The 10,000-nt window shown below is 35.5% G+C and overlaps 1 protein-coding gene across 1 annotated transcript in view; it reads right to left on the reverse strand.

Moving 5' to 3' along the window:
- Positions 1-10,000, reverse strand: part of LOC137645401 (solute carrier family 22 member 20-like) — a 35,562-nt gene that overhangs the window by 14,087 nt on the left and 11,475 nt on the right. Inside the window, exons 2-4 of the mRNA XM_068378206.1 lie at positions 7,506-7,612; positions 3,442-3,526; positions 778-905 (exon numbers count right to left, since the gene is read on the reverse strand). Coding sequence (XP_068234307.1) covers positions 778-905; positions 3,442-3,526; positions 7,506-7,587 — 295 coding nt within the window. The 5' untranslated portion in view covers positions 7,588-7,612. The remainder of the gene's footprint in view (positions 1-777; positions 906-3,441; positions 3,527-7,505; positions 7,613-10,000) is intronic.

Genomic DNA, 10,000 nt, shown 5'->3' on the forward strand with positions numbered 1-10,000 from the left:
ATATCTCAGTGTCATTCTTTAGAATTTTTCGCCTTAACTGACCGAGTCCTTGGCAATAGTCAGTTAGCTGCTCCGTCATTTATCAATATAGAATTAGAATTACCCATAGATAGAGGATCAAGACCTATGATATTTGGTTTATTTTACCTCTTTCTTACTTCAGGTTGCTACTGCTTACAGGCTCATAGAAGAAACATGAAGACTATTATCAATATTCTATCGTTGTGGTATACCATAGTTACCGCAAAGATTCCAGGCGAAATAAGCCCCACCCCCTTATGACGTCATAGCCAATCACGTTGTCTGCCACGTTAGCAGCGGTCACAATACATCCCTTTACAAATTTCAAACTATACTCAGGTTCAGGTTCAGGTTCGGGCTTGAGGCATAGCCTTTGCAAGGGCGCCTCTATAGTCTATCTTTCTCTTGTACTGTTTTGTTTTTTTCCTCCACATCAGGTTTATTATTTCTTTTGTTTTTCTTTTCTAAATTTCTTTCAGTGAATGAAAATGACCCTGTTATTCATTCCATTACTTTTCTATATTCAATAGTCGCAGGCGATTCTAACTTATGATCTCTTTAAGGGGATGTGTTATGACGGCTATTAGCGCGGGAGACAACATGATTGGCTATGACGTCATCAAGGGGCGGCGCTTATTTCGACCGCAATTTCTGCGGCGACTATAAGCTCGTATGATAGTGCAGTTAATACAGATGTTAGATTAAACACAGTTGTTACTTTGCAACGGGATAAATGCTTGATTTACTCTTACCTACCATTATAAGAGATGGTTGGCTGAATACTAATGAGGCTGATATTCACTGTGCCAGTGTCATTGAATGTGGTGATGCCTGTGTCATACGGGTAGTGACACTCACTTTCATATGACCCTGACGATTCATATCTAAATAGAGGAAGCAACGGAATTTAATGAATGCAAAATAGTATGCACATTTTTAGTGTTTCAAATTTAACTATATTTGTAAATTACTGTAATTGGTTTATGGTGCATATAATAATAATAATAATAATACAGTGCGTATTCCAAACCATAGTCTCACAAAGCAAAACAAAACACTTTATTTCTTCCATCATTTTGAATGATAATCCATCACTTTCTTGATTTTTGCTTAACAAGAATGTTTAGGGGGTAATCAAGTACTTCCATGCAAGGCTACTACACAGAACAGGGTACACAAATGCTGTATACAATATGCGTAAATTTCCAACTTTCCTTTAATTACCTCGAATAACTTTTGTTGAATCTGAAGCTCCAAGTACATTTCCTTTGCAAACCCAAGAAATCTCTAAATATATATTTTCAAATAGTAAATCGATTCAATTACATTACAGATTACGATAAAAAAAATTGGTTCCCTGTCTCGTTTCATTTGGAGCATGAGGGTCATAACTTTCAATTCCTATAATCTCTATCATTAAGTTCAAAGGTTTAAAGGTTTAAAGTTCGCTCATGAATGGCAGAGGCAAGGGACAGTGACATTGCCCTAGCAAACAGGACAATGCCCTAGAGACTGACCATATATTATATGATCAGCGCCCAAGCCTCCTCTCCACCCGAGCTAGGACCAGGTAGGGCCAGGCAGTGGCTGCTGATGACTCAGCAGATAGACCTATAGGCACCCCCAAACCCCCCAACCTTAGCTCACAAGGATGGTAATGTTGCAGACACAAATGGCACTAACGAGTCTGAGCGGGACTCGAACCCCCGACTGGCAAACACCAGGCAGAGACGTTACCAATCAGATTAGTTTACTCCAAGGGATATATTTTCATATTTGATATAAAAATTTCTCAAAATTAAACTTGTGTTTACATAATAAAGACAAGTCTCGACTTTAGTGAAAGACGAAAATTAACAACCTCCAAGATTTTAAAATGTAAATAAACTACATGATTTGTATTTCAGAGCAAAAAGGTCATCTGAAAATAATTGAAATATATGAGGAATGAAATTTTTTTTATGGAGCCAGCATCTCAGTCTTAATTACCAAAAAAAGAACATGACCTTCCTAAACATGACAACTAACATCAATGAGAAAGTAAAGGTTAACCAAGAACTTTTTATTCATAACGAATGTTCTCAGTAAATGAGGCATTGTGGATAAACTATTTTCACTGTTGGAGCCTTTGGGCTTAAAGCATCCTGCTTTTCTAACTATGGCTGTAGCATAGCAAGTAGTAGTAATAATAATAATAATAATAATAATAATAATAATAATAATAATAATAATATGTGGAAGTTACACAGTTCCAGTGACATTCTCAGCCAATAAAAATACTCAAGATTTGAATAAGAGGTTTATATGGCTTTAGAAAATATGCTCAATAATGAATCAAATCCTGATTTTTTTTTTATTTCATCACAAAGTGAAGTTCTTATTTGAATGAGCCTCAGACCAAACAAAATAAAGTATAATTATAGTTGCAGTAAAAATTACTTTCAGTTCGTATCCTCGTATCAGTTATGTTCAACTCCTGAAATATCATAATTGAGACAAACATATCCTTTCTTTATTATAAATATATTGACAGCAAGTCCTCAATTAATGATTTTTTAAGATTTTAGAATCCTGGTCCTCATCGTGGGATACGTGTACCGCTGCTAAACAAAGTAAAAATCTAAATTTTAAAATAAACTAAGTCTAGATTCCATTGTGAAAAACTATAATTCTAAAATAAAATTCTAGATTCCATTGTGAAAAACTATAATTCTAAAATAAAATTCTAGATTCCATTGTGAAAAACTATAATTCTAAAATAAAAGTCTAGATTCCATTGTGAAAAACTATAATTCTAAAATAAAAGTCTAGATTCCATTGTGAAAAACTATAATTCTAAAATAAAAGTCTAGATTCCATTGTGAAAAACTATAATTCTAAAATAAAATTCTAGATTCCATTGTGAAAAACTATAATTCTAAAATAAAATTCTAGATTCCATTGTGAAAAACTATAATTCTAAAATAAAAGTCTAGATTCCATTGTGAAAAACTATAATTCTAAAATAAAAGTCTAGATTCCATTGTGAAAAACTATAATTCTAAAATAAAATTCTAGATTCCATTGTGAAAAAATATAATTCTAAAATAAAAGTCTAGATTCCACTGTGAAAAACTATAATTCTAAATTAAACAAGTCTGGATTCCAGCATGAAAACAAATCTCTCTCTCTCTCTCTCTCTCTCTCTCTCTCTCTCTCTCTCTCTCTCTCTACGGCAGCACGCCCAACCGTCCATCTTCCCCTAGAGTCCCAGATTATTATTATTAAAATTATTCTTATTATTAAAATCATTAAAACAAATTTCTTGATCAGGAATATAGCAGCCTTAAAGGTATACAGAACAGTACAGTCTTGGAAGATCTGATTGAAAGGGGCGGCCAGAATCATGAAAAATCTTACGCAACATACATTGATACTTACATGTCATCCGGCACTTCGCATCTGTGGGAGATTGGCGCATTTGTAAGAGTAGAGCCTATAAGTCCAGAAGCCAGGGCTGCATAACCTGATAAAAATATAGTATGCTGTATTAATAAATTGAAACCCATAATTCTAGGTTTAGGCCTACTCCTATTCCTTGTAACTCCACACCTTCATTTTCAACCAACTACTTGTGTTTGTGGCTACCACGAGTCCAATATCTGCACCCTTTCCTATGTTTTATATTATTTAAAACACCAGATCTTTCAGTTTAAGGTATAAATGAAGATATATCAAAGGTGATGAAAATATAGTTTAGGCCTACTCCTATTCCTCGTAACTCCACACCTCCATTTTCAACCAACTACTTGTGTTTGTGGCTACCGAGAGTCCAATAACTCCACCCTTTCCTAATTCTAATATTACTCCTGCAAGTTCTATTCACTTTCTTTCCTTTGCACCTGTGAATCTATTTAAAGTCTTCCTCTACAAAACACTTTTACAAGAGATCTAATAATTTATATCGAGTTCTTTTGCTTTCGAGAATTGCTCTATTTGCATTCAATACCAGAATTAGAGTTCTCTTGCTTGAGGACACACTATTCTATCTAATTTCACTTCCTCTTTTGTTTTGTTAAAGTTTTTATAGTTTATTTAAGAAATATTTATTTTTAACGTTGTTACTGTTCTTGAAATACTTTATTTTTCCTTGCTTCCTTTCCCCACTGGGCTATATTCCCTGTTGGAGCCCCTAGGCTTATGGCATCCTGCTTTTCCAACTAGGGTTGTAGCTTAGCAAGTAATAATAATAATAATAATAATAATAATAATAATAATAATAATAATAAAGGTCAGTGTTCTTATGGCAACTTAGTTTTTTCTATGCCATCTTATCATGTTCTATTCTTTGCTGCTGGTAATAACAGCTAATCTCTTTCCTCTTTAGCCATTATGGACGCTCAATTGACTTCTTCAGTAATAGCTAATCTCTTTCCTCTTCAGCCATTATGGACGTTCAATTGACTTCTTCAGTAATAGCTAATCTCTTTCCTCTTCAGCCATTATGGACGCTCAATTGACTTCTTCACTAATAGCTAATCTCTTTCCTCTTTAGCCATTATGGAGGTTCAATTGAATTCCTCAGTAGAGCTGCTACTACCAGGTTGCTTATAAACCAATCTTACCAACACTGAACAGAAAATGAGCTATTTAAAGTTAACAATGGAATTTGAACTGTAATTGATTTCCCAGTGTTTCGCCATATGTTTTGCATATAACATGGAAGATAAATCATGAAATTATCTTTTATGAGAAAATATAAATTCCTCGTCTTCTTTGGAGTCGTGTGACCATCCAGTCAGATGTATTTTCTATAAATCTTCCCAATTATAATGATCTAAAATAATAAATTTTCTTGTGTATCATTTTCAGTCGTACTGTTCTTAAAATATTTTATTTTAATTGTTTATTACTTTACATATAGTTTATTTATTTCCTTATTTCCTTCCCTCACTGGACTGTTTTACCTTGTTCGAGCCCTTGGGTTTAGAGCATCCTGCGTTTCAAACTAGGGTTGTAGCTTAGCTAATAATAATAATAATAATAATAAGAAGAAGAAGAAGAAGAACAACAACAACAACAACAACAACAACAATAATAATAATAATAATAACAATAATAATAATGTGTCAAAGATTTACAGAATCATGTGATTCTAAATCTTTTCATTAGAAATGCCAGCTAAGATTTCCAGAAGTAGAAAGTGAAATGAAAAGCCTGGGCGTTTAGCCTAATAAGAAAGAATGAACCCACTTCTTACAAGAGGAATAGACCCACTTCTTAAGAGATTGAAGTGTTTATCACAGCTTGGTGATAAGAGGGGACGAAACAGCCGCAGAACACCTTGTACCAACCGTGTGTCACACGATCGTACAAAATTCATTTTGTATATTTTATGCTTGTATCTTCGCTCTTCCCTCGCACTAAAAAGAACCAGAATAAACATGTCTGCGTTCCTCCTATGTAACATTGTCTGTTTCTCGAAAATATAATTTCCTGTTGCCTTGAGGTTTTGTATATAAAGGAGAGTGTTCTATAATAAATTAACTCAGTTGCTTTCACACTGCCTTTGAGTTCACAACCTTCTCTCGGCCCGTCACAACCTAATTGCAAGAGATGGATTCGGGTTGTGCTGACTGACCCCAGGAAGAGAGAATTTCTATCAGCATATTTGAACAGCAGCTGAAGTGTCCTGTAGAAGAGGACGAACAGAGACACCATGGGACGGAAATAACAATTTATAAAGGTCTCTAGGATAGTCGAAATGCCTTTGATTCAACCTTGTTAGAATTGAAAGCGAAATAGAAACACCCATCATTTGTTATTGACTGGTGCTAGAAAGACATAGAGGTGTGTGATTGAGGACTGAGAAACTATAGTCCATTTCTTTTAGCGAGGCATATTTGCATCGACTCGCAGCGGTGCCCTTTTAGCTCGGAAAGGTTTCCTGATCGCTGATTGGTTGGACGAGATAATTCTAACCAATCAGCGATCAGGAAACTTTTCCGAGCTAAAAGGGCACCGCTGCGAGTCGGTGCAAATCTGCCTTGATAAAAGAAATGGACTATAGTGGTTGTTAGAGATGACATTGTTGAAGTGGATTAAGGAAATATTTCGGCTTGGAAGATTGGAAAATAATAAAAGATTCGAAGATTGGAAAATAATAAAAGATTGGGAGATTGGAAAATAATAAAAGATTCGAAGATTGGAAAATAATAAAAGATTGGAAGATTGGAAAATAATAAAAGAAGAAGAACGGCAGGCATAGTAAAGATTACAGAGGGGATATGAGTTCCATGACTCAGATGGTGGGGAAAGGTGAGGAGGGCTTGAGAGGAATATACTATGGGGGGGGGGGCGACAGAGAGGCAAAGAATTTGATGGCAAGATAAGGTGAAGGATGATATGGAGAGAAGAGGTTAGGTGGAAGAGGATGCTTTTGATAGAAGGCGTTAGAGAGGTCACATCAGACAACCGACCCCTTAATATAGGCGTAAAATGAAAATGGAAAAATAGGACAATTTTTTCAATTTATGGCTCCATCAAATTCCAGACAAGAGCGAGTAAGATCAAAGTGAAGCTTAAACAACAGTACAGTGGTAACGTGTTTGCCTAGTATTCGCGAGGCGGCAGATCGATCCCAGCCCGTGATCGTGAGTTTAAGCTTTTTACTGGGGAGGCCACTACTGTGGTTGGGCACCACAGGCAGGGGGGGGGGGCCTTGCTTGGTTGACATTCTGGTGAGCATCCATTCTGGTGAAACTGGAATTGGAACCAGACACCTTTTACGTACAACCAAATTCAAGTATTCAGTTACATAATTCTTGTCGCATTTTATGTCATTGAATCCAAAAACAGTGATTTTAGCAGTCATACTCAGTCCCATCCGTTTTATCTTAATGTATATATATAATTGTTCTCTAGTCTTGGGTAGAGTCATAGCCTCTGTACCAAGGTCTTCCACTGTCTTGGATTAGAGGTCTCTCTTTTGTTGGTACACTCGGAGACACTGTTCTATCTTATTTATCTTCCTCTTGTTTTTTAAGCTTTAATAGTTTATATATGAAAGATCTAATTTAATGTCACTGTTCTTAAAATATTCTATTTCAATTATTTATTAGTTCTAAAATAATTAGTTCTCTTGTAGTTTGTTTATTTCCTTGTTTCCCTTCCTCTCTGTGCTAATTTTCCCTGTTGGAGCTCTTGGGCTTATATCACCTTGCTTTTCTAACTAGGGTTATACCTTAGCTTGTAATAATAATAATAATGATAATAATAATAATAATACTAATAATAATAATAATAATAATAATAACTCACATATAAATTCAAATACCAACATAACTGGATACAGTTGAGTTACCACTTACCCCCTAATGATTGTTTGACTATAACTTATTTTTATCAGCTCTAACAAAGTGAATAAGGCTACGTAACATAGTAATTTCATTCTTTGTTTGGAAAGAAAAAATTATTTCCCCCAAAAAGGTGAACACAGTACCCACTTAGCATCGCTGCCGACATCTGGATGAGCTGCCAACGACCAAAACCGATTTGAGCAAAGACAGCGTCTATGTTATCTGCCATGTCTTCTGATGCCAAAAAGGTCCCGCTGAAAAAGACATAAAAAATTATTGGAATTTAAAGTTTTTTTTTTATATGCTGACATAAATGCTGCGTTTCAAATTAAAGCAGAGAATTAAATGGGGGGGAAATAACACCAAGGTATTCTCACACCAGTGGATATAAACAAAATTCTACTACGCTACGTTGCCTTCCCATGGTTAGTCAATGAATGTGTTGAGTGGGGGTATCACGAAACTCGGCTACTCTGCCTTTTAATGGTTGCTTTTAAGTGTCCACTGGGTAATGAAGCTGTAAACATATAACACTGAATATACAGATCAAGCAGAGAAGTAAAAAAGGAAGAGCATTATGATGCTGAGTATGATAAAAAGTTTCTTGGATATGAAGGATAATTTCAACACTGACTCTTACCTGGTTAAGATCGAAATCAATGAAATTGCATTGAATGTTACTACACATTACATATTAGCATAATAATGACTGTCTAATTTCAACAGGAAAAATATGTATTAATCTGGTATACTTCAGATATGCAGATTCAAAAGTGCTGCGTAACCTAACCTATCATAGCTTAGCCTAGCCTACTAACCTATCATAGCCTAGCCTAGCCTACTAACCTATCATAGCCTAGCCTATCCTAGCCTGGCCTAGCCTAGCCTACTAACCTATCATAGCCTAGCCTATCCTAGCCTGGCCTAGCCTAGCCTACTAACCTATCATAGCCTAGCATAGCCTGGCCTAGCCTAGCTTACTAACCTATCATAGCCTAGCCTAGCCTGGCCTAGCCTAGCTTACTAACCTATTATAGCCTAGCCTAGGCTAGGCTAGGCTAGCCTAGCCTAGCCTAACTTAACCTATCCGTTGAGAGAGCAAGGGCATCTCTAAAGGCAAGGATAAAATAATTAAAACAGAGAAACCTCTGGGCGATTATAACAATCACTTGAATGTAAAAGACAAAATCACCACTCCAAACTTACCTTTCATCGTTGTTCTCCATGACAGACCTAAAGTAAAGAGCAATCGTGGAATAAATGAACCATCTAGTGGTAGCTTAGATACTTTACATACTATGAAAACAAAACTATCTCTATTTTCCAAAATTGCGTACGATTTTTACTTCAACCTGTAAATTTTTATCAAATCATGAGACAAGTGTATTTAGTTTACCCTGAACTTATCAGAATTATTATTATTATTATTATTATTATTATTATTATTATTATTATTATAAACCAACCTATAACCCTAGTTGGAGTAGCAGGATGTGCAAGCCAAAGAATTCCAACAGGGAAAGCAGTTCAGTAAGGAAAAGAAATAGAAAAATAATGATTAAACTATAATTATGAATAAAAGAATACTTAAAATGGTAAGGAAAGGAAATAGAAAAATAGTGATTAAACTTTAATTAAGAACAAAAAATTCTTAAAATTCTAAGGTAACAACATTAAAATATATCCACCATAAACTATGAAACGAAACATGTCAACGGTTTAACAGAAAGGCATTTGAAAATAGTTTGAACTTCTGAAGTGCCACCACTACATTAAGAAGATCAGACCATAATCTTGAAAAAAGCTGGAATAAAATTTCTAGAATGCTGTCCACTGTTGAGCCTTATTATGAAGGCATGGCTATGACAACCAACTGCTTTCCACCCGTTGAGATACTACCGCTAGAGAGTTATGGGGGTCCTTTGACTGCCAGACAGTATTTCATTGGATCCTTCTCTCTGGTTACGGTGCACTTTCCCTTTGCCTACACATACTGTCCTCATACACCTGACAACACTGAGATTACCAAACAATTCTTCTTCACCCAAGAGGTTAACTACTGCACTGTAATGGTTCAGTGGCTACTATCCTCTTGGTAAGGGTAGAAGAGACTCTTTAGCTATGGTAAGCAGCTCTTCTAGGAGAAGGACACTCCAAAATCAAACCATTGTTCTCTAGTCTTCGGTAGTGCCATAGCCTCTGTACCATGGTCTTCCACTGTCTTGGGTTAGAGTTCTCTTGTTTGAGGGTACACTCGGGCACACTATTCTATCTAATTTCTCTTTATCTTGTTTTGTTAAAGTTTTAATAGTTTATATAGGAAATATTTATTCTAATGTTGTTACTGTTCTTAAGATATTTTATTTTTCCGTGTTTCCTTTCCTCACTGGGCTATTTTCCCTGTTGGGGCCCCTGGGCTTATAGCGTCCTGCTTTTCCAACTATTCAAAGACCTGTATGTAAAGCCACAGTCCTCGACTTACATACAGTAATAATTCGATTTATACTGAGGTACAACTTAATATCACGTAATTTGCACCGTGTACCAATCTTAGCTGGATCTGTATCAAAGGATTCAGAAACCATATTATTATCATTACTTTCTAAGCTACAACACTAGTTGGAAGAGCAGGATGATATAAG

Source organism: Palaemon carinicauda, chromosome 1, assembly GCF_036898095.1.
Source record: "Palaemon carinicauda isolate YSFRI2023 chromosome 1, ASM3689809v2, whole genome shotgun sequence".
Taxonomy (NCBI): domain Eukaryota; kingdom Metazoa; phylum Arthropoda; class Malacostraca; order Decapoda; family Palaemonidae; genus Palaemon; species Palaemon carinicauda.